At 36.5% G+C, this 26892-nt stretch overlaps 3 protein-coding genes across 4 annotated transcripts; 2 read left to right on the top strand and 1 right to left on the bottom strand.

Annotated features, from left to right (window-relative positions):
- The first annotated feature begins 12356 nt into the window (after window positions 1–12356).
- On the top strand, window positions 12357–17598 carry LOC113330351 (cell cycle checkpoint protein RAD17-like). 2 transcript variants are annotated; one of them, XM_026577162.1, is made up of 12 exons: window positions 12357–12918; window positions 13021–13087; window positions 13273–13358; window positions 13785–13832; window positions 13900–13956; window positions 14228–14330; window positions 14672–14982; window positions 15086–15428; window positions 15903–16028; window positions 16338–16449; window positions 16542–16602; window positions 16813–17598. In XM_026577162.1, the coding sequence occupies exons 1-12, from the start codon at window positions 12661–12663 to the stop codon at window positions 17038–17040; spliced, it is 1800 nt and encodes a 599-aa protein (XP_026432947.1). In that variant the 5' UTR covers window positions 12357–12660; the 3' UTR covers window positions 17041–17598. The 2 variants fall into 2 exon arrangements, with proteins under 2 accessions (XP_026432947.1, XP_026432946.1); XM_026577161.1 differs by having other exon boundaries at window positions 16236–16449.
- A 1301-nt stretch (window positions 17599–18899) lies between these two features.
- On the top strand, window positions 18900–21851 carry LOC113330609 (probable L-ascorbate peroxidase 4, peroxisomal). Its single transcript, XM_026577423.1, has 9 exons — window positions 18900–19143; window positions 19383–19507; window positions 19671–19720; window positions 20192–20257; window positions 20333–20381; window positions 20843–20925; window positions 21011–21090; window positions 21194–21296; window positions 21424–21851. The coding sequence occupies exons 1-9, from the start codon at window positions 19031–19033 to the stop codon at window positions 21619–21621; spliced, it is 867 nt and encodes a 288-aa protein (XP_026433208.1). The 5' UTR covers window positions 18900–19030; the 3' UTR covers window positions 21622–21851.
- Window positions 21852–22271: 420 nt separating this feature from the next.
- LOC113330392 (protein POLLENLESS 3-LIKE 2-like) lies at window positions 22272–24731 on the bottom strand. Its single transcript, XM_026577217.1, has 4 exons — window positions 24373–24731; window positions 24038–24250; window positions 23766–23921; window positions 22272–23634 (listed from the first exon to the last, which is right to left on the bottom strand). The coding sequence occupies exons 1-4, from the start codon at window positions 24556–24558 to the stop codon at window positions 22582–22584; spliced, it is 1608 nt and encodes a 535-aa protein (XP_026433002.1). The 5' UTR covers window positions 24559–24731; the 3' UTR covers window positions 22272–22581.
- Between the last annotated feature and the right edge of the window lie 2161 nt (window positions 24732–26892).

Below are 26892 nucleotides of genomic sequence, written 5' to 3'. Positions count from 1 at the left end.
ATGACGTTGCGTTGGCGCTGAGCTATATCTATCTAACAAGTTCCATGAGGATGTAAAATTTAATCAAGTATATTCTAAGTACAACAATGAGTCTATTGTACTTATATATGGGAATTTCATCCCCAACACATCTTCTTAATCTTCCTTTAGACGAAATGGTCAATTACTTACATTTGAACCTCGACTAATCATGGGAGTACTATCAGGATGCATGTCTTTATTAAATTTCCTGAAAACTTTAGACATATGCAAACAGGTGGGATAATATACCACAATCTCAGTATTCGTTCGAGCTTTCCCCAGATTTTCCATCTCAATTTCGGATTTCAAATAACTTTTAAAGGTCTCTTATTACATCAAGAGTACCCATTATGTCCGTACCATCGACATAGATATATATAATTCCAAATCAAGAACTTTCTAGTGAATACGCAAGGAAAAAATAACTTACTTGTCTATCCCCTCCAAATCAAATAGCCACTTAGACATGTATACCACAACCGCATGAGTACTTCTATAAGTGAGCGTTCTATCTAACTGTAAACGCACTTTGCGGTTTAGAGTCACTTGATTTGAGTAACAAAAGGCTATCAAGTACTTTTGTAAATATCTTGTATCTCTTGATTATTTCAGAGATACGTAATAACCACATACATATGTTGTATTTCAAGTCCTTTTGAAATTACCAAGCTAACTAATTAACGGAACGCTATAACGTTCATTACAAGAGAACAATTCCAGGGCTTTGTGAGAAACCTCGCGCCACAATTTGAGTCTTTATACATTAAGACTACTTTATTCTCATTATGTTTTGCGAAAAATTAATCATGTATGTCCAATCGGCTTTACACTTGGTTGGTAAGCACTACCACACCAAATACCTGTATATTTGTCAAAGAACTAAGTTCTACCTGGATTCCGCAGGACAAAAATGCTATTTATTTGAAACTAATCAAAATAAAGCATGGTTCGATCTCATTGTGCTCTACTTCTGGAGCAACTATTTATGGATTATATCATCATTGTGCACACATGATCTTTCCATTGAATCATATGCATTGTCATATTCCGTCAGGATTTCATTGTTCTCTAGAATCATTTAAAACTTCAAAGCGTCTTCCAGTTTGATTCATGGAAATATTCAGAGACAATCTTATGAGATGATTTCTGATGATATAAATAAGTTGTGCCTTACTCACCTACTTCCTTTCTAGGTGAGGATTGATCGAACCAAGTGGTCTCTCCAACTTCCTTTATGGAGCCACGACCTCAACCACACTTCCACTGAGTGTAGTTGCAACACCTTAGTCTATGGTGTATATCCCTTATTAAGGATTTGTAACCTTGCAGGTAGGTTTGCAACTGGTATGTGTGATCTCATCACTTTAGCGATATTAGTGTACATTCTGAAAATCGATTATTCCTTGTCACTTCACATTTACATTTGCGAAGTACAAGAATCAATATGAGACACAGTGGGAACATACCACGACAATTCCTGTCGTTCCCTTAGAAAATACTTTTTCTTATCTCCCCCTAACGACGGGAAGACTGTCTCATTAAAGTGATAACTCGCAAATCTAGTGGTATGAGATCTCCTACCAAAGGTTTTAAAATGCGGATAATTGTTAAGAGTAAATATCCAACATAAATGCTAAATTGTTTTCGTGACCCATCATAGTACGATGTGGACTCGTAATGGCACATATTTAGTGAAACCAAAAATGATAAGTGAAGGGTATACATCCAACTCATCTGTTTTTTGCAGATTATGTTTTCATCTTCAGCAATGGTGGAAAGAAAAGCCTGTTAAATTTATTCAAGCTTTTAGATGAATATCAAGTTGTTTCAGGTCAAATTATAAATAGAACCAAAAGCAAATGCTTTGTGGATGGGACTACTTCACCGAGCAAACAGATGATAAGTGATCTGACAAATATGGATGTAGCAAAATTTCCAGACAAATATCTGGTGTATTTCTTGCTCCAAGTAAGGTTACTTCTGCAATGATTTGGTCCATAGTTGAAATACTTCAGAGCAAGTTAGCATCATGGAAAGGTAAACTACTCACTTTTCAAGATAGATCGGTTTTAGTTAAATTTGTTATGTGTAGTGTTCCTATTTATAACATGTCTGTCTACAAATGGCCTTCAAATGTAATTAAAGTGTGTGAGAAAATTATTAGAAATTTCTTGTGGACTGGTGATGGAGACATCAGAAAATTTAAGACAATTTCATGGAAAAGGGTGTGCACTCTATATGAAGAAGGAGGTCTGGGCATAAAAAGGTTAGAAGTGATCAATAGAGCAATGTTAATGAAGATGGTGTGGAACATCATAAACTCTTATGCAAAATGGGAATTATTCTTCTCAGCTAAATTCAAAGACAAACATGGAAATTGGACAGCTAATTGGAAGCAATCCACAGTATGGAAGGGTCTGAAATGGGCTTGGAATTCTTTAAAGGAAGATGTTAGATGGTGTGCAGGAGATGGTTCTAAAATCTCAGTGTGGTTTGATATTTGGTTAGGTGATTGTGTATTGATATATGTAATTGGTTACTCAGAGTATGTGAAGAGAAATATTGATATGAAAGTTAAGGATATATTGCAGGAGGGGCAATGGAATATTCCAGATGAGCTTCTGCATGTTATTTCTGGTCCTCAATTGCCTGTTATAAGAAGTGGTAGTGATAGAAGAGTGTGGTGTGTATCTAAACATGGGAAATTTTCTACTTCAATGGCTGTGGAAAAGATAAGGAACAAGGAAGCAGTGCTAACATGGCCTAAATATATTTGGAAAAGCTTTCTGCATCTTAGCATTGCTAGTAATGTCTGGAAACTGCAGCAGGAGGTGTATGTGGATGATCTGATAATGAAAAGCATATGTCATGACATAATTTATGTTTGTTGTATTTTTTGTGAATAACAGGATTATATGCAACACACTTTATGGGAATGCTCATTCAGCTTGGAAGTATGGAATTGGCTAAATACTCAGTTTGGATTTCAGAATCCTAATTCTTTTGGTGATGTTTGTAGCGCAACTAAAGATAAAAGTCCACTTGTTAAGCATATTTGGATGATAGAAGCTTGTGCCACTATGAAGGAGTTATGGTTTCAGAGAAATGCCAAACTTTTTGAGGAGATCAAGCCTAATCTTCACAGGTTTAAGAGCAGAATTCTCCAATTAGTATATGAAGGGGGTTATAGAATGACAACAGCAAGAGTAAGCCAAGTATATGAAAGGAAAATAACAGCTTTTTTTAATCTTTGAATTTAGTTGAAGTGTTATTTTTTGTAAGTTCCTTTTGTTCTTCTTTTTTTTTGGGTCAGTCCTGTATTGAATTGGCTGTGATTTAGCTTCTTTATTAATAAAAAATGTGACTCAGCAAAAAAAAAAGTGCAACCAAAAATGGGTAAGAACACAAAATGTCAGGCTTATATCCAGTTACCGACTGGTATGCAAATAATGGTTGACCAATTATGGGTTTAAGACGGATAAGTGAAGATGCGTATAATATTGCATATTTCCCAAGTAGTTAAAGGTAGGTTTGTACGCATAACCATGCCTTAGGCACCATATGTAACCTTTGATGATAGACTTTGCGAGACCATGGGGAATAGGATGCTCTACATTGATCTTATTAAACATGCAATAACCATCAATTCCTTTTGATGTATACTCTCTAGCATTTACAATGGGTGGTGAGTCCTTACATGTATAATATGTGCTAGTAGTTTTTCAAACGCAACATTACTTGGGAACTATAACTAGTCTAAACGTCAAAAATCTACGAGAGCCATAAGTCACTTTAATGGTAAGCATTCTGCATGAATATTTTTCTAAAGATCACCTCGTTTTGTTTGTAATATGGATTGTTTACCATTTGCATCTAAGGATGGTCTCGATCCTGTTTTACTAAAGACTTTGTAAAATGAGTGATATTCTTTCTTACTTAAAAGTATAATGTGCGTGTGCGTGTGTGTGTGGGGTGTGTGCGTGTGGGGGGGGGGGGGGGGTGCATCTAGTACTTTACAGAACACTTATTTTATCCTTCTGTCAATTTTTTTCCCGTTATTTCGTCCACTCAAACACAGTGATGTACGTATGAGTCCTTTCAAAACGAAACATCATGTCATAACCAAAGTGCCTTTATGGTTATGTCAAAGTCTGTATGAGTCAACTCCCAATATTTCATCGTCGAAGTCAATATGGATTCAATAATCCAAATACTATAGTGATTTACATTCCACTAGATTGACTCATTAATTTCTATAAGATATATTTCCTTCCAAATATATTAGAGACTATAAAATATGCAATCAATTACATTCTCATCATTGTGAATTTCCATATGATATCCACTTGCATGGGTCTATTTGGAATTTAACAAGGTGATTAGCTCTCGGCACATATAGAGCTTTTGTGACTTTTAATCTTTGTTCCATCGTGGAAACAAAATTTGAGCATTTCTTCGCTCGATGATCCAATCATCGTAGTCACATTATAAGGAAATAGTTCAACAACTAATTTAAATTCCTTAAGAGTTTTGTGTAATAAGTGGTGTGACCTTATTACGTAACAAAAGAAATTCTATTTCATTTAGTTTATAGTGTTACCGTTCATGAAGATGATATACTTTTCATCATAATGTACGAATGATCCTTATAACTCAAGTACTTTTGAGTATATCTCAAGTTCTTTAGAGTATTTAAATCTCATGAAAATGATATAATTTTCATTTCGTAAGTGCAAACAATTAATTTAATTCTTCGCAAAAAAATTTATTTATTTTAGCTAATGAAATACATGTCAAACTGTCATGTAGACAATAGTTTAGGATCAAAATGTAGAATCTAACTATACGAATTTGATTGAATAAAGGTAAGAAAAAAAATGGGCAAGTGTATTGAATTGGCAAATTTCTTGTTTCCATTAATGTTGATGTTGGGCATGACCTTCTCCAAGAATATAATGTGTTCGTTTTCCTTTAAACTCCTTATATCTCTTGTAGTTGACTGCTAATATATGATACTTGCATTAAAACGCTTGTATCTTTAGTAAAATGCTTATTCCAAGATTTGAAACTCTCATTGGTATGAGTCAGAATTACATCTTTGTCCCATTATAGGTAGATAAATTTACTTTGTATCATTACTACTGGAGCCAGAATTACATCTCTGACTCATGGAAACTTTTATGAGTTTCTTTCCACAAAACGTGAGGTGTGCTTTTAATTACAACATATCATTGTCAAAATTATTGAGTTATTATAGTCTAACAAGTGGATTATATCCCACTTAACATTCAAGTTTGGGGAAAAATGAATGTTTCGACAAACTTCCTTCAAAGCAATACATCGCCTGAAGTTAATATGTCGCCTTGGAAATGTTGAAGGTATGGATTCCTCTTTGAAAGGTGTATCTTTATAAGTTGAAGATTTTTATGAAGAAAGTATTGTACTTGTGTACACAAACTTCCACATCATAGACTCTTTAGTGGTGTTCAAGTACTTTTGAGTTCCTAATGATTTCTTCCAAGAGGGTTGTAAACCTTTTCAAAACATTTTTGTAGCTAGGTTAGATGCTACGGGTTTAAAGTTCAATGATGTTAAGCAAAACCTAGAAGATCAATGGAAGCTTGGCGTGAATAGGTGTAAGTTTGTGCCAATGAGTAAAGGTTTTTTTGTTATTATGTTATCAAGTTCAGATGATAAGGAGCGGATTCATGCTTCAAACTAGTTTGTCAATCATCATGTGCTGAAGTTAATAGATTGGTACCCAGGGTTCAATTCAGAAAAGAAAAAACCTTCTCATGCAGCTGTGTGGGTGCGTTTTCCAGTGCTTCCAATGGAGTTATGGACAAAAAACTCGCTTGTTTCAATGGGAAAAACTGTTGGAACACCAATTGTGGTGGATCAAAGAATCCTAAATCTAGAATATGGCCACTTTGCTTCTGTTTTGGTGGATATTGATTTTGAAAAACATATCCCTGGGAGTATTGCTTTAACTGGAGGTGGTAGAAATTTTTGGCAATGTCAATATATTCCTAATGCTCCTAAGTTATGTTTTACTTGTAATATCATATGGCATACTGATGATATGAGTGTAAAAAGAAGACTAATGCATCTTCTAGTAAAGATAAAGCTAAACAGGTTGCAATTATTCCTTTGGCTAATAAAAAGAAAGTGAATAACCAACAATGGCAGGTAAAACAAAGGAAAGATGATGAAGAAACTGCAGATAAAGAAGATATTGCTGCACGTAAAGAATCTGTCAATGCAGGCCATGCAGTTACGCCAGATCAGTATGGTGCTCAATCCGTGGTTGATTTGACAAAACATAAAAACGTTCCTACTGAAGTTGGTACAAGTAATGATCAAACTAATGTTGGTGAATCTTAGTTGAAAACGAAGCTTGCTAAATCTGCTGCTGAGTTGCGTGATGCTCATATGAAGTTTATTCAATGTAAAAATGTTATTGCAGCTCAGGAGGATATGGTTGTTCGTAAAAACCAGGAAAACATGGTTGCACAAAGTGTGTCCAAGCAAAAGTTCGTACACAAGCCAAACCCTAAGTCCGTGTCTAAAAAGAATACGGAAGTTTCACCTGATATTTTTGTGCTTTCTAACAGACCTGACGCCAGTTTGGACGGAAAAGCAATGTTCAATCTCAGCAAGGACTCTACATATTCTAAAGAAGAATGGACTGAAGTGAAAGGAAATAAATCGCCTAATAAAGGTACTTCTTTCTATTTTACTCCTTTTGCAGATGATTTTACACTTTTGTGGATGAGTTATTGCAAACTGAAGTTGTGATTAAAAATAAATATGACGTCCTAGATGCCTTGATAATGTTACTATTGAGGAAGAGGAGGAACAAGTATTGGAATCTAGTGACTCAAATGTTAGTATGGGCTCAAAAGATTGGGGTGAAGTTGATGCATACATTTTAGCAAGGAAAAAAGCTAGGAAAGTTGCCAAACAGGCTGCTAAAATCATAGCAAAGCGTTCTTTGCAATCTCATTCAAGTTTGGAATCTTCTCCCAGCAAGTCTAATAAGGAATCTCCAAGCCGTGACATTAACATGGAAATTCAAGCCGGGTTGGTTGATACTGTTTTTGATATGAATAATATTTTGTCTAAGGAAGAATTAGAGGTGGCAAGCAATATTCAGATTGAAGAAGTGCGTGCTAAGTTCATTAGAAGCCCAGCTTTTAGACAAGATTATTTCAAAGAAAAGAAGGAGCAAATGGAAAGAATGAATCCAAAGAAAAAATCCCCTAGTAAGTTTTCTCTTATTAAGCTTGTTCCTGGTAACTTTGCCACTGAAGATGAAGATGAAAAGTTTTATGTGGATGAAGATGAAGATATCTTCGGTAATTATGCTTTTGATACGGATATTATGGCTGAAATTTTTTCCAAGAGAAACTCGTATAGAGTTGGTAACAACAAAAGTAAATTGAAAGGGGTTGGCTATAGATATAGGTAACTTCTTTTATTTTTCTAGTTTGAGGTTATTACTTTAGTTATTTCTTAGAAGTTATTTAGACCCCTTTGGTTTATGGGAGTAGGGAGCTTTGTGCTCCAAATTTGTAATTCTTGTAATTACGTTTTTTTTTTGTTATAATAAACTTTGGACTTAACAAAAAAAATGGTTTAGTCAAAGTCTGGTCAACTATTTGGTCAAGACCCAGTCCATTGGGTTGACAAGGTCATGTTTAATGAATATAAACATATGTGGTTCATTATATATGAAATATTCAGGCTCATTGATAATAAGTGTGAAGTTATTAGCATATGAGCCCAAAACATATCGTTAACCCTAAAAACTGAAAACAAATCTTCTTTCAACTAATCTGATCGACAGACAAATGCATCATAGTCCGGTCATGATGAAATTTATATTGTATATTCACCACAATGTTTCGACAAACATATTAAAATTTCAAAGACATCCAACGACTAGATAAAAGGATATTTACGACGCCGTATAACTGTTCTAATTCACGTTTTTGTGGACATAGTAGGAAATATCACGTACTTTGGAGTACATTCCATGGTTGGATCTTTATGAAATTTTTACAGTATCTCCATGAGAATAACATATACCACATATAAAAATTACAGAATAATCCAACGGATAAAATTATACGAAACTTATGTTTTTCGACGCTGTTATAATTAGGGTTTTCCAAACGAAGACAGTTATACTAAAATCAGAATTTGGAGATTGCATCATATTACTATTTTATTGAAATTTTAACAGAGTAAGTAACGACTAATTGGGTTGAACATACTAAATGTTCATGAAAATCTAACGGCGAAATATATACGTTTGATAATCATGCTTTCGTGGAACCCTAATATATACTATGAAACGAAATTTCTTTGTTCAAAAGAAATACTTGGTAACACATCCATGCAAAAAAAATCAACCGATCCAATATATCTATGCGGTATAGCTTCGTGCATGATAACGTGTTGTAGTAGAATAATAGGGGAAAAGGGAAGAGGCGGAGAAGATAAGGATTTCTATTGATTAGCCTATTACATAGGTTTTATATACATTTAAAGAGAAACCCTTAGGCTTCTAGTTGTGCCGCACACCCATGGATCGTAGCCCATACAACACTAACTCTTTTTTTAATTATACTTTGAACTGCTATGATTGTTATTTTAATATTTTCACAAATTGACCAATTATAAACCCTAATTTCTTACTTTTTCTCAAAAACAAAATAAACCTAGTTCTTAATTTTCTTTAAGATGATATGCTTTTCTTTTCTCAATCATAATTACGCTAAAATCGCTAAAACTGAATATTCTGATTAATCCCTTGTAGAACTTCCACAAAACATCAACCAAAATGGAATTAACTAACGTTTTGATTCTATATATTCCTATAACACTCTCTTAGAACTCCATGAACATAATCAATAAAAACTCTTTTTATCTAAGGTGATTTTTATTTCCTTGATCATGATTACATTAAAATTAATTAGGTTATTGATAATTCTTCAAAAACATTAATTATGCCAAATACACTACACAAATATAATTATAAAATTTAGACTATCAACTTTTTTTTTTTTTATAGATAAAAAAGAGAAGTTACTGACAAAAAACAGAAAGTGAAGGTGCTTCCCACATCTGAGGACTTTGAGATCTTCCTCCAGCTCTAGCTAGCCTTTGGAGATCGGGGAATTCGTCATATTTAATGGTCTCACACAGTACTCTTTCAAAAGATTTTATGCATAAAATTAAATTGTCTATTTGTTTTCCAACTAGTTCTTCTTTGTCCTCCCTGCATATCTTTCATTATGTTTTGATTGCATCCCAAAAGATTTAGCTTTTTGCGTTGAAGATTAACAGCCCAGTCTATAGCATCCTTGGCTGCAATGGATTCTCCTTCTTCTCTTCCGTGTGCTCTGATACTTCTGGTGCTTCTTCCAATGGTCTCTCCAGAGGGCCCTAGAATGCAAACACCAATGCTTGTTAGACCAGTTATATTATCATAATCAGAATGGAAAACAAAGGATACAACCAAAGGCAAAGAAGTTTCAGGGAATTCTATCCTTCTACCAGGGATTCTGGTTCTGTCTATTTGAGTGAGCCTCCTATAAGAAGACAGATGCCCAATAATTAGATTACTAGTGTTTTTAGGACAAGGATTCACATTTCTAAACACCATATCACATCTGGTTTTCCATATAAACCAGCATATGGTGCCACAGAGGCTAGCCCATGAAACCCAGGGGGTATTGGAATTGCCCCTAGAGAACCAACTTTTACACCAGTCATCCAGGTTAGTAAACCCATTGCAAGAGTTATCCAAATTTAAAGAGCAGTGGGACCAAACTGCCCTGGTAAAATTACAGTGCATGAGAGAGTGTTCTCCTGTTTCAGGAGCTGTCCTACATAAAGTGCAAACAGGGTCAATGTAACTGACGTATCTAGCAAGATAACCACTAAAAGGAAGGAGGTTATTTTTCATCTTCCAAATGAATAATTGGATTCTAGGGAGAACATTTAACTTCCGGATCTTGCAAGCTAGACTATCTTTGGGCTGCAAGATCTGGAAGTTAAATGTTCTCCCTATAATCCAATTATTCATTTGGAAGATGAAAAATAACCTCCTTCCTTTTAGTGGTTATCTTGCTAGACTATCTTTGGGCTGCAAGTTTTTCCTGTCGAGAAGATCATACAAAGATTTAATGGTAAAGTTCCCCTGTGGGTTATCGATCCATCTAAGAGTGTCTTCATTCTCATATGGGAGATAGTAAGAATTTTCGTTGCCATTTCCCAATCAAAAAGCAGTTTTAACACATCTAGATTCCATCTGGAATCAATCATCAACTCACTCATCATACTATAATTAGAGACAACCCCTAAATTATCTAGGCATACAGGGTTACCATTCTCATCTGGGATCCACTTGTCTTTCCAAATATGGACAGTTTTCCCATTTCCAATTTACCATATACTAAAGTTTTTGATAATCATGATGCCCTTATAAACACCCTTCCAGGCCCAGGAGGATCCTTCATTGCAAGTAGCATGAAAATGATTAGTGTTAGGGAAATATCTCCCTTTCATGGTTTTAGAGAAGATAGAATCGGGTTGGTGGAAAAGCCTCCAACCATTCTTAGCTATTAGGGAGAGATTCATAAGGTCTAGTTTTTTTAGGCCATTACCTCCTTTTTCTTTACTCTTGCAAAGACCACCCCAGTCTTTAATATAAAAACCTTTCTTAGGACCTAGCTTACCCCACCAGAAGTCTCTTATGGTATTAGTTACTCTTTTAATGATGGTTTTAGGTAGAATAAAAGTAGACATTGTGTAGACAGGTAAAACTCCAGAACATTCTTGGCCATAATGCCTCTCTCCGGAGGAGACATAGACTCACTTTTCCATCCCTTTAGTCTACCCCCCATTTCGTCAGCTAGATTATCAAAGCATTTAATTTTAGACTTGTGGGTAAATAAAGGACCCCTTAAGTATTTATCATCAAGTCTTATTTTTTTTACTTGAAGAATGTTGATTATATCTCTTCCTACACTGTTAGGAATGCGAGGAGTAAAAAAAATACCAGACTTAAAAAAGTTTATCATTTGGCCAGAGGTACTGCCATAGCCCTCAAGAATATTCTACAGATTCCTACTTTGAATAATGTTGTCTTTCGTAAAAATTAAACAGTCATCAGCAAACAGTAAATGACTGATTGAAGGACAGTGTTTCTTTATCTTAAAACCAGAGATGAGTCTCGGATGTTCCGCATTAGATAGGGTCCTCGAAAATGATTCCATGCATAAAATAAAAAGATAAGGGGACAGAGGATCCCCTTGACGTAAACCTCTAGAGGGTTTAAAAGGCTTACAAGGAATACCATTAACAAGGATGACAGATTGACTAGTACTTACACATTGTAGTATGGGGTTTTGTGATCCAAGGGGGAAATCGAAGAAGGAATAAGATTGAAAATATCATATTTAATGGTGGGACTAGACGTAGTGAGGAGAGTTTCAAAATAGTTATTAAGACGGTTAACAATCTTGTCCCTACCTTCAACCCAATTCTTATTGCTATCATATAATCCTACAATGTTGTTTCTCCTTTGTCTTATGGTGTCATTTTGGTCGAAGTAGTGAGTATTTCTATCACCTAAGAAAGTAGTATTTTCTCTTCCTTTGATTTTCCAATGCCCTTCTTCATAATCATTGAGTTTTTGGATTTCAGCCTTGGTGTTTAAGAGGAGTTGATCATTTAATCTAACATTAGGATTAGCCATAATTTGTTGTTTTCGAGTTGGGCTATTTGTTTTTATTAATGCTAGAAAAACTTACAGATATATGTCTTTCTTTTTGAATTGTTGATTTAGGGATTTAATGATTATCTCATTAATTGGGCTATATATAACAGTTATGTATAATTTTATGGGTTATGTAGAATGATTATAAAAATCTATCCGGTTAACTAAAGAACTTATTTTAATTGGATTATGGTTATTAAAAATGTGGGCTACATTTAAAAAAAATCTTAGAATATTTTGAAGAATGATTATGTACTCGTGTCGATGGAGATATTAATCATGTGGCATACTCTTGAGCAAAATATTCTAGAAACTCAAGTACAAAGGAAGAATGGATTGAGTCATCCCCCACATGGCTAGAACTATCTGCAGAAAGACATATCTGTAAGCTTTTCCAGCATTAATAAGGTAAAATTCCATCTTTCTTATTTAAAAAAAGAAATCTATCTTTCTTTAAAAAAAAAAGCTTAGCCTTTAAACCAGGTGGATGAAACCTGTCCCCTCGAAAATGCGAACCCAGACCAAGACCGAGTTGTATCGTTTGTTGGCTTCTTATGTACACCTCCACTTCAACGACATAAATGCTCCTTCGAGTCTTCGACACTAGTTTCTCAAAAGCGCGCGCAATTTTTTTTCCCCTCGTATAGATTGAAGATCTCGCTTCCCAAGTTTCCCTCTTTTTATTTGCTTTGGGGGTCTCTCTTTACTTGACAGGATTCGATCGATGATTTTAATTTCTGTTACTCGTCACAGTGCTAATACTACTAAGCAAAACCAGGTTCTGAAGTTATCTGGTGGTTTTCATTGAAATTCTTATCTAGGGTTTCTATTTTTACTGGATTTTTTTGATGGGGAAAAGAAATGTAATCTTGCTATCTTCTTCATCTGATAATGAAGATGATCATTTAAGCTCACGGGTTTGCACCAAGCCTACTACTAGGTCAAAATCGAAAAAACAAATTTCCGTATCAGCACCTCAAAAGCTAGCAAATGGCAATAGAAAGACTTCATGTTCTGGTGGTGGCTCAAAGACGAAGAGGTCTCGTCGCTCTCTCTCTTCTACAACTAAGGAGCTTTTCCCTTCTCATACATCATTAATAGGAGAGGTAATTGTGATTGCCGTCTAGGTGGTGGTAATTGTGTCTCCATTTCTACTGTGATTAAGTTTTGTTAATTAGTTGGTGCTTTTGTTTTTTATTGCAATGCAGTTCAATTTTGATGCATTTTCTGATGGTTTTTATGAAGACTTTCAAGGTCTGGTAGAGGTGCCTAATGGTAATATACGAACCTTTTCTTTTTCCCTTTACCTCATGTAAGTTGTACCTTTAAGTTTTTGTTCGCTTTGAAAATTATGCATTTCTGTGTTTTTGAGCGGATAATTTTTCGTTCTTGCAAAATGTGTTTCTTGTTTATTAATCAAACTATCATTTTAGAGCTAATGTAACATAAACTTGAATTAGGTTCTCAAAAGAGTAACAAAAAGGAGCTATGGGTCGACAAATACAAACCTCAATCATTGCAAGAGCTTGCGATACACAAGAAAAAGGTTTTATCTGTCACAACCTGTTTCTATTATGTTATTCACATGTGAATTGCAAAACAAGAACATCTAATTGTGTCCACAATTCAAATTTGGTTTAAGATTTGAAATGTGAGGTTACCGATAACACTTTGGTTAAAAGAAATGTGTTAATTGTATTCTGTAGTTTACAGCGGTTCCAAATCTTGTTGTTTTAAGTATAAAAATGGCATTTCCATCTCTTTTCGGTTGGTTAACATTGTAAGTCCTGGTCAGAACCCCACAAGGAGTGGATTGGGGTCTCAATCTCCAAGATGCCTAGGGTACTAGTCACCAACACTTGGTTTGACTCTACTGGGCACAGGAAGCCAAATAGCGTTGCTCTCTGAATATTCACTTCTATTTTTGAATCTTTGGGCATGACTTGTATCACTGTTTCTCCCATCTCTGCAGGTTGAAGAAGTCAAAATGTGGTTAGAGGAAAGATTGAGAACCTCAAAGGTGATTTTGTCTCTTTCTTTATCTATTTTTATTTGTATTTTCTGATGGTGTAGTTTTCTCATTTTAGGATGGGTTTCACAGCCATGCTCTTGTTATCACTGGACAAGCTGGAGTCGGGAAATCGGTATGTCTCATTTCCGTTTTCAAAAGTTATTGGTTTCAGCCTGTTTCGTAGAGTGTGAGATAACTTAAGATGTTTCCTCTTAGCCCTGGTCTCTACTTATGCCTTTGTAGACTTGTAGTTGAAGCTGGCATTTCAAGATTTCTTGTTGGAGAATAAATGGTCTAATTGAAGCTCCACTATTTCCATTTGTTTTGGTTAACACGTCGTTCCTACACCTCTCAACTATGAGCCACTATTTCTATTTGAATCTTATGCATTATTTGTCTTTCAGGCGACGGTCCGTGCAATTGCATCTCATCTTGGAGTCAACTTATGTGAATGGGAAACCCCTACACCCACACTTTGGCAAGAACATATCCACAACTCCAATTTAGGTAAAGAATTTATTAATCTAAAATATTATTAGAGAAATAAATAACCTTTTTTACACTACAATCTGAAAGAATCCAGACTGGAATAAGTCCGAGTACTTAGTGGTCAGCATCACTTATCCATCCTGATCAAATACTTGTAGTTGGTTTACTTCGGTTAAAGGAGCATTTTTATCTAATTACTTCTTGATGGACATAATGGCACACTATTGGGTCTAAAATTGAGAAGCATTATTCCAAAATTCGACTTTCTATAAGATATGATTATCAAGGAATTTCCCTATCTTTTACTCTTTTGGAAATGGTGTTCTGTTGTTGAATATTTAATGTCATGGTACTAACAGGAGTAAGTTACATGTCGAAGTTGAACGAGTTTGAGACTTTCGTTGAGAGGATTAGAAAATATTCAATGATTCCACCATCCAGTTCTGGAGGAACTGAAAATCCATACGTACTCTTAATTGATGATCTTCCTCTGGCAAACGGAAAGGCTGCTCATGGGAAACTTTGCAAGTGTTTGCATGCCCTTGCTCGATCAACTAAGATTCCGACGATTATATTGATCACCGAGTACAATAAGGTTGACACTGCTGATAATACATCACATTACTGGAAAGATCTTCAATCTTGTCTTGAGAGTGCTGGGGCGTGTAAGGTAGTGACTGTATTTTTATTTAAATTTTGAGGTGGCTGAACCAATGTAAATTTGGTTTATTCATTGCTAAATGGCCTGTTCAATTTTTTCCTTGGAATTTCAGGTGGCCTTTAATCCTGTTGCTACAAATTCCATTAAGGTGGCTCTTTCTAGAATATGCAAAGAAGAGCAGTGCAGTGCTACTGCTGATCAGATAGCTCTGATAGCAAAGGCCAGTGGAGGTGATATCAGGCATGCAGTTACGTCCTTACAGTACTTTTGTTTGAGACAAAGACAGATGCCTTCCTTACTTAAACTCTCTTCCACTCATTCAAAAGAGAAGTTACTGGACATTACTCCAATGGGTGGTGCACTTTCATTTGGCAGAGACGAAACACTTTCTCTATTTCATGCGTTGGGGAAGTTCCTCCACAACAAAAGGGAGTCTTTATGTGCATCTGGCTTGGGTATGTAACTATAGCTTTATGTTATGTATCTTAGACCAACAACCATGTCATATAGCAGTCATATCAGTGTTGTGAAAAGCAAAGTTTGGTGGTTTCCATGCCTTAGGTTTTTCTCATACATCTGTATCCCTTGATCACAATATGCGCTGGGAGAGAGAGACAGATATATGAGGGGTATCTTAGTGATTATTAAAAGCCCTACTCTCATTTTCAAATATACAAATGTAAGAAAACAAGCACTTGAAGAGGGAAAAGAGAGCTTTAATAGGGCACTATTGCCCTGTATTTACAATGAAGAGGTTTGAGCTTCATTTATCTTATGGTCTTTACATAATTAGGAATTGTAGATCTAAAGTTAGATTCAACATATTTGATTTTTTTTTGTTTGTTTGTTTAACTCGTATAAGTTTGCTAGGCGTTCATACTCAAGTGAGAATTTGTAAATACTGAAACACAATTCTTCTAATTTTCTAGGGGCTGATGAGTTTCAGTTACGGGAAAGGTTTGTTAGATTACCGTTACAAATGGGTGATCCCGAGAATGTTCTTTCTAAAGCACATGGTCAAGCGAGACCAATTGCAGATTTTCTACATGAAAATGGTAATATGTTGACTTATAACTGTTACTTCTATCGGAAACTGGCATTATCATCCGGATATTTTTTCACATTTCTTTGTTCATTCTTAGAAAGCTGAAAGTTCGCTGTTGCAATGGTCATAACTCATAAGACAGTTTTTAGATGTTGCATATAATGTTGTGAGGTTCTAACCTGATCCACGTGTCTTTGTTTATATTATTATCATACAGTTCTAGATTTCATAAGTGATGAAGCAATAGAAGATGCCTGCACAGTAACTTCCTATTTGAGTGACGTTGACTGCCTTCTTGCTACTTCTCATGGGTTTGCAGGGACCCACACAATGACTGGACAACATGAGCTGGAGAAGATTGGCCAATTAGCTGCTGCTTCGGTTTCTGTCAGAGGGGTGCTTTTTGGGAATTCACATCCCGCTCCTTCCAGGTTTTCTTTTCTGTTATTGTTTCTATTGTGAATTACACACTCCCAAGTTAAAGTAGAATTTCATAATCACTAGTTATGTTTGTTCGGTCTAGGTGGCATTCCATCCGCAGTCCAAAAATTTGGCAGGTAGAGCAGTCATCGAGACGAAATAAGGTGCGGGCTGTGAACTTATTTTTTGTTAAATCTTCTGATTCAGTGGGATTCACCTTTATTTCTCCAACTTGCACTGATAGTTATGCACTGAATTTGAGCAATCCAGTTGCTTTGTATTACTATGCATGATGTTCAACTTGCTGATCTTCTCTGGTTGCTTTCTGATTCTGAATGATCATGTTTTTCTTAACTTTGTTTGTGAGGTCGCAGGATGAAATGCTAAGGCAAAGAATAGAAGCTTCTGAAAGTGCAAGTGCATCCGACGTATCAATCATAGCAACTGAGTACAGACCCATCTTGAAGTGGCTCGGATACAGAATATCAGAAGTTCATAGGAGAAGCAACGTGGTTATGGAAGAAAACTCCGATGGGGACATAATTTTGGATGATATAAATGGTGGGACTTCATCAGATATTGACGAAATTGAAGATTGGTGAGAGCACAAGCAATTTTTCACGTTGCAGGAATGGTGACTACAGGTTCTGAAATTTTGTGAAGAGTGATGCCAGATTTCATTCAATACCCTTGATTTTGTACATAATGGCTGGGTGATTCCCGATAAAGCAAATCCCATGTCGGGATCCCCTGTTCCTCAAAGTACCCCTGATTGCTGTTCTCGTGAACTCTGGATTAACTTGTTGCTACCCCTATGAAATTTGGAGAGGGTAAAGAAGAAGGTAACTGTAATGGTATATAAGCAATGAAATTCTTGTTCATCCAGAAAAAGGGTGACCCTTAAGTTTGTTTTATTTATTTATTTTCATTTTTTTAGTTACTGTAAATATCAATATAAGTAGGAAAAGTAGATGCCATTAAGATCTTCCCTTCTTTGTTATGTGGTCGTTGGTCGGTGTAATGGTTCATTCTGGGTTGTAGATGTCATTAACAGTGCCCAATTGAACTTGAACATCCCTCAGGCAGTTCAAATAAAGATCAGCCTAGCATCAGCGCGAGAAGTCTAAAATGTAACATTTCCTAGGGCTGGTTCTAGGCTGAATCCAGAGTGTCAAGGCAACTAGTGAATGTCTGGGTTCTGTATTCATTTATTACTTGAACATGCTGACTACCAGTTGGTGAAGTCCTCCATTACTGTGTACTAGTGTTCTTTTATCAAACTCACAGTCCCAAGAGGCAGGAACCAAAAGAGAATGCCATCCCTTGAGGGCAGCACTTGCGTGCTTAGGTTTCATACGCCATTTTTAACAAAGTTTTACTGTACGAAGGCACCGTAAATGATGAACCAGAAAATTTGAAGGCCCAAATATTTTTATCTCCGAGTTCCTCCTCAATCCGGCGCAACAAGCCTTTTTTTTTTAAGCATGTAATTAAATAAAAGGAAATTAGTTTACAACTTGTCATGGATATTTGGTACCCACGGAATCATGAAATAGAATTTGACTAATAAACATATGGGATTGTCTGGTCTCATATTTTGGTAGATAATTTTTTTTTGGTAAATCCAAATATGTATTAATAAATACCTAGATTACAAAATGAAAAGCAAGAAAAGAGGTCAGAAAAATCCCAAAAACTTGCTACTCATTTGAAAAGAAAATAATTTACATTTGGTAATTCAATAGAGTTCATATTTTGGTAGATAAACTCCCCGTTTGACTTCCATCTGCCTCATGATTGGCTAACCCGTCTGCCGCTTGATTTCCTTCCCTGTAGTTGTGCTGAGTTTCAACTTGCGGGATCTGTCGAAATCTGATTTTTATTTCTTCAATCATCTCTAATGTGTCAAGGTGGGGTATAAATGAAGTGATGAAACACAAAAGGTTTTCTAAGTCGGTTTGAAAGATAACTCATGGCCATTGCCTTTCGGTTGTTGTTCTTGATGACAATTGCAGAGTCCAAGTTTCTGCAGTTAATGCAGTCGTAATTCATAGTGGCCAAGTTAGAGCCATTATAGTTCGTGCATCAGAATCTCTGCATATGAACCTTGTCCACGTAAATCCTGGATAATTTCTGGCTGCTCCATCTGTGTTAATCTTAATCCAGTTTATGTTCGGAATGGAAAATCCTACCTATATTGTTGATCAGTTTTTCTTTTTGTCCCTTGTCGAGTGGTTAAATATGGGTGCATCTCCTCGTGTGATTGACAACAAGCATTTGTTTTGTAATTTTTGTTTGGTTCATAGATAAAAAAAAAATAAAAAAATAAAAAAATAATCAATTTACGTCAGCTCAAGGCGGGGAAGAGGATAGGATTGGATAGCGCCTGGCTAGCACACACCCCAACCCCACTCATTTAATGTAACAGTCGGTCCACTCCTGAAAAATATACAACACCCGTCTAACAACTTTGGGATTGGGTTCTGTGTTGTTTGATAGTCAGTCACTCCTCCCCCCCCTTCTTCATCTTCTTTGACTGTGTCGTCGAGGAAGGGTTTCGAGAGCTCTTCTTTCTTTCTCAAAAACTGAAAAATGGCAGCTGTAGCAGTAGATGCGAATTACCTCAAAGAAATCGAGAAGGCTCGCCGTGATCTCCGTGCTCTCATTTCTTCCAAGAACTGTGCTCCAATCATGCTCCGTCTTGCGTAAGTCCAATTTCATTCATTTCTGTTTATTTCTTTAATTGTTTCAGCTCATTTTTCTATTTTGACTTTTTTATTTTCTTTCCTGATCTGGTATTTATCCCTAATTCTGAACCTGTTCATTTTCCATATCCAAACAACAAATTTCATGTTAATTCATCCTTCGTTTAGAACTTGTTGTGTTTGTATAAATCTAATCATCTGCATGTGTTTTTCTTGATTTCTTCTCTCTATGCTTGTAGGTGGCATGATGCCGGAACTTATGATGTCAAATCAAAGACAGGCGGTGCTAATGGTTCAATTAGGAACGAAGAGGAGTTGAAACATGGTGCCAATAGTGGCTTAAAAATTGCCATAGATTTTTGTGGTGCGTTTATTTTCTTACTGATTATAGAATAAAGATTCCATTGCTAAGTAGTTTACTGTATTATATATGAATTGGTATGGTGGAGCCTGTTACCAATATCATAACAGATTATCTTAACTCCGGATCTTTTGTTATTCTTTCTCGCTGTAATTTTTGGTTGTAGAGGAAGTGAAGAAAAAACATCCAAGGATTACGTACGCAGATCTTTACCAGGTGAATTTTTAGAGTGAAAGCTTCACTGTTTATGATTTTCAAGTTGTGCGTTCAATTTGAGAAACGCAGAGAGTACTTTATAGAAACAAGTGTTTACTTTTGAATATGTATGTACATCATATGTTTCTTTTGGTTTATAATATGATCTAGTGGATTCCCATTTCTAAAAGCAAGACATCTTACTCTCCATTAGTCCCTTTAGTACCTCCCAACTTTTATCTCTTGATATTGTTTAAGGGGTATGAATTGTGGTAGAACAGTATATGCAAAATAGATGATGACTAAATTAGACTGTGTGTCTTCAGCTCTCCATCTAATGCTAGATGTTTATTTCTTGTATCACTTCCTTGGAATTACATTAACCAGTACTTTTAGTATATCCAGTAGTAGTCTCACTCTAGAAATTAACTTTGTCAAACAACATTGGTTTTTCGTACATCATTGATCACTCACTCTTTCATCGGTTGTCAGCTTGCTGGGGTCGTTGCAGTAGAGATCACTGGTGGGCCAACTGTTGAGTTTGTTCCGGGTAGAAAGGTGCGTTAAAACTGCATCGGGTGAGCTCACAGCTGTATCTGTTTCTATACTTGACTATCTGGTGCCTTCTATCAGGACTCATTGGTTTCCCCTAGAGAAGGTCGACTCCCAGATGCAAAACAGGGTAATTATCCCTTTATCTCTTACTCGTCAGATTGTTATCTTCTACTTATGTGATTTTCTGCTCATTTACTGAAAACCTTACTCATTGGAGCTATTTGCTCTAATATGGTATTCAGAAGACTGTAGATCTTCTCAGGACCATGATTGGTGAATTATTATAGGAAAATTAATATCAAACGCCACTAAACTGTGTACATGTAAGCTGAAAGTTTTAAGGAAATACTCGTACAATTATAGAATGCTCAATTTTGTATTCTTGACGATAGTAGTGAACGAAAGATATCTCCATATGGTGTACATAACTACTAATTCAAGAGAGGTGTTTGATGATTTTATCCCCGAAATCGACAAATAGTTCACCGTGTATCTGTTAACACCATGTACATAGTCCAACCGTACCTTTTTAAACTGAACTATCTAGATAGTGATGACTGCATAACCTAAATTGTTCTTCTATAACAGGTGGGCAGCATTTGAGAGACATCTTTTATCGGATGGGTTTATCTGACAAGGAAATTGTGGCATTATCTGGAGCCCACACATTGGTAATGCTTTAAAGACTTTAGAGAAATGTTTACACGGTCTAAAGATGCACATGTACTTATAGAGTTTTTCGTTTGTTTTTTGTAGGGAAGGGCACATCCAGAGAGATCAGGCTTTGGTGGTGCTTGGACTAGTGAGCCTCTGAAGTTTGACAATTCCTACTTCGTGTAAGACACTAGCTTAAATTTGAATATTCATACCTCTTCCATATCTTCCATTCTTTTTGCCCGAACTAGGAGACAAAGGTCTTACTTCCAAATATCATATCAGGGAGCTGCTGAAAGGAGAAACTGACGGGTTATTGAAGCTTCCCACAGATAATGCTCTATTGGATGATCCAGCATTTCGTCGTTATGTTGAACTGTATGCACAGGTAATAATTTTGGAATTGGCCCTTGTCGACAGTTTTGGTTATTAAAGTTTCTGCTGTTTCCAACTTATGCAGTATGGTTTATATCTGCTGTAAAACGGGAACTATTCTGATTCAGCTTCTCTGACAGGACGAGGATACATTTTTCAAAGACTACGCAATGGCACACAAGAAACTTTCTGAGCTTGGGTTTTCACCAAGTTCCTCAGCTTCTAAGGTAGAGGCCAAGACCACTGTTGTGTTGGCGCAAAGTGCTGTTGGAGTCGCAGTTGCTGCAGCTGTGGTGGTTCTGAGTTACTTATATGAGGCTCGAAGAATCAAGAAGTAGACGACAGGAGTACTTGTTTTTTTAAGGTGCCACAGCAGATCTCTATAGTACAATAATAAGCAAAAAATTATTAGTTGGTCCTTGCATCAACGAGGACCTAGGTGGTCTATTTTGTTTGGTGCTATTACTTACCGAATAACATTACCTTACCACTTGATAGTTTTATATAATTGTGACAATTTTAAAATTGGTTGGTTTTCTTTTTTCTCACTAATAGATGACTTTCTCCACTGGACCACCATCAATGGCAGGGTTTGGGACAATTTGAATCCAAATTCAAGTGTAAATTTTCAGACAACTGCATTAAAAAAAAAAGATCTACACTGCCCCAAAAATGTCACCCGGCTTTGGGTTGTTTAGTTGGGCAGCTGGCCTGTCAAGAAGAATTTTTGCAAAGAAATTGGCTGAAATTAAGTTTGTTCTGCCAAGTAAAAAAGTGAAGATGTTATGAAGATACTGAAATGCGACTGCATTGTAATGAAATGATATAAAGCAAGACTGAAAGTCATGAATCTTATTAATGAGGTGCCTCCTTTTTTCTTTAAGAGGCCAAATATCAAATTAAGTATCCTCCTCCAACGAAACAGACTGCACTAAGTTACCAATGAAATGCGACTATGTTGTAAAGAAATTCGAGAACATACCAGTAAAGCAAGACTGAAAGTCATGAATCTTATTAATGAGGTGCCTCCTTTTTTGGTTAAGGGGCCAAAAATCAAATTAAGTATTCTCCCCCTACCAAACAGACTGCACTTAATAAGTTACCAATGACATTACAAGGCCCCAAGTCCCTCTCAAGTTTCTACTACTACTTAGTACTTACCACTGCTGATGGACTGGAGCAAAGGAGAACAAGTTCATCTCCCATTCTAAAAACTAGAATAAATTTAAAGAGAATAAATAGTTAATGGAAATCAAGCTTTGACTGATTCCAGTGAGTTATTAACTTATTAGTCAATTTCAGGCTCTTGGGCTCATGGAGAGGGTTATGTCCTGAAAAACTCGAAGCCTCTTGTCGATTTTCATTGTAGGATTGTTATTACTGCTTCCCACCGTCTTCGCAGCTTCACTATTGGGTCCAAGTACTGCAGCAAGGATAGCATCTTCAAAGGCCTTATCCGGCAACAACAGAGAAAAATCATTATCTTCTTCAATTGGCAAAGATCTTCTTCGAGTTTTGCTCTGTTCAGTTTGCTCGCGAACTTCAGTAGTGGGCAGTTTCCTAGATTCATCCTTGGTAAGCTGCGGTTGGCTTACATTGTTGATGGACCTGGTCCTCTTAATACCACCTCCTCCAAGAGGATCAAGATACTGTGTAGTTTGAGATGGATTATTGGTCAGCATCTGTGATGAGTGATAGAATGGTGGTGCAGCAACGTTGAAAGAGTTCTTTGGTTGTGCTCCAGCAGCAGCGACAGGTTTTGTGCTTTTGGGCAATAGAGGATTATGGACCGCCACCTGGGGGGGTTTGGCATAACCATTAACCGCCAACTGATTATTCTCCATCACAGGTTTAGTGATTTTCTGCAATAGTGGTTGATTGGCAATAACTTGATTCCTGCTTCTAGCCAACGAATCGACATTCTCATCGCCAAAACCGTCATTTTGTGATTTTGGAACACTTCTACCCAAGGATGCAGATGGAGGCGCAGAAGGCTCTTTGCAAGGCTGAGGTTGCCAAATAGATGAAGAACCCAAGAAAGCTTCGAAAAGACGCCCCTGTTCAACTCTATCTACGACTCTGTTCATCATTTCTGATTCAAGATCTTGGAGCATTTGTTGAGCCCTTTCAAAAGCTTTGAGATGGGAGTCTACGCCTCTTGGTCCATCTGCCATTGCTGGTCTCACTCTTCGAAGAGTCTCTTTGGCCTCGGCAATTCTCCCTTGTTTCATCAGACATATCCCCAAATTGCACATCTTGTTATTATCAGTCGCAATCAAAAGGGCGCGTCTATAAGAGTCTTCTGCTTCCACATAGTTGTTTTGCTGCATAAACGCCCATCCCAAGTTCCCCTGGCAACACAAAAATAATCCAATTACAATGTTAGACTGACACTTCAATTTCTCAGAGAACAATAGAAGGGTCAACAGAGACACTAAATACTAATGGCAAGAGTATACAGAGAGAGAACCAATTAAATTACCAGTAATCGAGTTGCCTCTTGTTCTACGGAGACCTGAAATTTCTTTCCCTGAGACCGGGCAGTCTTGGTACGCTTTCCATTAAACGCCATACCTTGTTGAATTAGGTATAATTTATGTTTCAACAGTGATATTTGATCGTCTAATCTTCCACATCTCTGCATAGATTAAATTTAATTGTAACAATAAATTAATATCAATGTTGAACTCAAATATAGCAGGAGTAAATAGAACTTGAGAGAGAAAACTAAGGGGAAATTTGATTGTACAGTACCTTGAAGAGATCCAAAAGAATATTATCAAGAGACTCCTGTGCTTGATCAGAACATCGACTCCTCAATGACTTAATAGCTTCAATGGCTTCTTCCGCCCGATTCTGCTGTTTCATAACAATCGCCATATCTTTCAAAGCGCTATCAACTCGATCTCCAGCGTTAATAGCAGCCCAGAACAGCGGAATTGCTTTCTCCGGATCTTTATCCACCAACTAATGCACCATCAAATAAAAAAACCCAAATTAGATAAAAACCTAATCTTTGATTTAATAAACACGCCAGCACTATAATTGAGTCAAAATTGAGAAAAGGGGTTTCATGCTAGTTTAATTACCTGAACGTTTTTGGCACGGACATAAGGAGTATCACCAACAGGAACCTTATGAGTGACATGAAAGGATTCAGAGCGAGTCCTGGAGACACTTTGAACCGGTTTTACTGGTGAACATGGTGCTGATTTTGAAGCAGCAATTGGTCTGAAACCAGGAGGACCATTCCATAGATCTTGCTGTTGCATCATCTTCTTATAAATTATTTAGTTTTTCTTCTACCCTTTAGATTTTAAATACACAGATGATGATGAACAGAGATCTATGAAATATAAATTAAGATTAATTTAAGAGCAGATGTAAAATTTTCTTCTAAAAGGTCTAGAAGCCAAAGAAAAAAGTTGGAGATGAAGAAAGTGAGAGAGGGAAAAAAAAATTGATCTGATATTAGAATGGAAGAGACGGTGGTGTTTTTAGATATGAAGGAATTTGAAGATAATTCGACCGTTGTATTGTTACCGTTTTAAAAAACAAAAATAAAAAAAAGAATCTAGCCGTTGTGTCTTCCTACAACCTCGAAAAGAAAACCAAGCACCTTCTAAATTTACACATGATCAAATATAGAAATGCACCGAACAAATGATACGCTGTATGTGAGGCTTATAAATTTCTACGTGTCTCGTACACATTCAATGGGTCAACTACTCAACGCCAATCGGGAGACACAATTGTTCTGACCCCTTGGTTGTGTGTCCCGAACAATGTAGTTAATATCGGATACCGGTTTGTCTCGTCCGGGAATCGGTACACTGGTATAACATTGTATCGGGGAAATTTCGGTTTCAAATATCGGTGTAATATCGGCTTTAAGTTTATATCTATATTTTTTATAATAAACACTTGTATCAAACATCAAATTTATATCTATAACCTTTATATTGCTAGTAAAATTGCATGTGCTGGGCACCTGCTGCAAATACAATGTCTAACAATCCAAAATTCATTTTTATTTTGTTAGCTTTTTTATTTTTTAATTACACCAAAAACTAACCTATATTGTGCATATTATTATGTATTAATAAGGTAAGCTATCAGTGGTGCTAGTGGAGTTGTATACAAATATAAGAAGACAACTAGGTGCACAGTAGAATAGATGAAGGAAGAGCTACGGATTTTCATTAGTTTCCAGCTTTCATTTTTGTCTTCATTACATATACATATGGATACAGGGAGGGCTATTTATAGCCAACATCATCAAGTGGTAAGATAAACATGTGTTAGGACTTATCCTAAATACAGTCGGCTTATCTTAATACGTAAAGTTTATCCAGCTTCTTGACACGGTCAGAGGAGGTGAAAAATCACCCGAACATACTCGAGTAATTTAGAGATTGAGATGGTGGGCCACCCATTAAAAATATGTTCACACGACACTCCCCCTTGGACCACCATTCTAATAATAGTGCTTTGTTAAAGCTTTGCTGGTAAAACCCAATGGGACAAAATCCGAGCAAATCCGTTGCCTCGTTAAAAACCTTGCCAGAAAAATCTGATTGAGATAAAAACTGGCCGAAGGAAAAAGAGTACAACTCCGGTAGCTTTAAAGTGATGATGGTCGTTACGACTTTTCTCCCCTTTTTTCAAAATTGTGCCAGGAAAACCATTCAAGAAAAACCTGCGCTTAGAGTGAGGTTAGTCACCGCCATGAAATGCTTCTTCCGTCAAAGTTGCGTCAGGAAAACCATTTAGGACAAAACCTGAGCTTAGAATGAGGGTGGTCGGAAAACCACTTGGGACAAAACCTGAACGCACGCACCAAGAAAACCACTTGGGACAAAACCTGAGTGCCCAAAGTTCATAATAATGCTGACGTCGATGCTAATGTTGCCTCGTTAAAAACTCGTCTGGAAAACCACATGGGACAAAACCAGACCAAAGGAAAAGAGTACAACGGACGTCGCCTGATAATGGTGCTGAACACGCATATGTTGCCTCGTTAAAACCTTGACAAGGAAAACCCAACGGGACAAAACCTTGGTGAAGGAAAAAGAGTACAACGCGTTTAAGTTCAGCCAATGATTCCACGAGTTTACTCCCCCTGAAGCATGATTTCTAAAGCGGTTGGTGGTGCAAATATTATATGGCCTTCAAAAAACTACTTTACCATTTGCAGCTTATGGAGAATTGACTGCAGGTCTTGCGCCGAGTGCACCACTAGTAATATACACCTCGCATTTAAATCCTCCATTATTGCACACCAAATTCAGTTGTCCGCTTTAACTTCAGGCATAACAATGAAAGGCCTTTTGTAGACTCATAAATACCGTAGAATCAATTTCATCCTCCAAAAAGTGTAACCTGCAAAATAAAAGTTAGAACAACAAGATAATGCATGCATTATATTCGTACATGGTACTTCTGTACCATAAAGTATTATTTCTACGTACGTATCAGATAGATCGATCACTTTCCACTTTTGGGTATTACATAGTAATGGTGCTAATTTTAGTAGCACAATAAGTATTACCAGTATCAAAAATTAGATACTCTAGTCTGTGCTAGCATATTCTCGGACTTCTAGCCGA

Source organism: Papaver somniferum, unplaced genomic scaffold, assembly GCF_003573695.1.
Source record: "Papaver somniferum cultivar HN1 unplaced genomic scaffold, ASM357369v1 unplaced-scaffold_118, whole genome shotgun sequence".
In the NCBI taxonomy this organism is placed as follows: domain Eukaryota; kingdom Viridiplantae; phylum Streptophyta; class Magnoliopsida; order Ranunculales; family Papaveraceae; genus Papaver; species Papaver somniferum.
This window is presented reverse-complemented; position numbering and strand designations above follow the sequence as displayed.

Excerpts from the sequence above, each read along its gene's own strand:
- LOC113330351 (XM_026577161.1), top strand. The coding sequence starts at position 12,661 with ATGGGGAAAAGAAATGTAATCTTGCTATCTTCTTCATCTGATAATGAA. Across the intron at positions 13,088-13,272 it reads TCTGGTAGAGGTGCCTAATG|GTTCTCAAAAGAGTAACAAA; the intron begins GTAATATACGAA and ends AACTTGAATTAG. Across the intron at positions 13,833-13,899 it reads AAAGATTGAGAACCTCAAAG|GATGGGTTTCACAGCCATGC; the intron begins GTGATTTTGTCT and ends TTCTCATTTTAG.
- LOC113330392 (XM_026577217.1), bottom strand. The coding sequence starts at position 24,558 with ATGATGCAACAGCAAGATCTATGGAATGGTCCTCCTGGTTTCAGACCA. Across the intron at positions 23,922-24,037 it reads TTCTTTTGGATCTCTTCAAG|AGATGTGGAAGATTAGACGA; the intron begins GTACTGTACAAT and ends TAATCTATGCAG. Across the intron at positions 23,635-23,765 it reads AAGAGGCAACTCGATTACTG|GGGAACTTGGGATGGGCGTT; the intron begins GTAATTTAATTG and ends TTGTGTTGCCAG.
- LOC113330609 (XM_026577423.1), top strand. The coding sequence starts at position 19,031 with ATGGCAGCTGTAGCAGTAGATGCGAATTACCTCAAAGAAATCGAGAAG. Across the intron at positions 19,144-19,382 it reads CCAATCATGCTCCGTCTTGC|GTGGCATGATGCCGGAACTT; the intron begins GTAAGTCCAATT and ends CTATGCTTGTAG. Across the intron at positions 20,258-20,332 it reads AGTTTGTTCCGGGTAGAAAG|GACTCATTGGTTTCCCCTAG; the intron begins GTGCGTTAAAAC and ends GCCTTCTATCAG.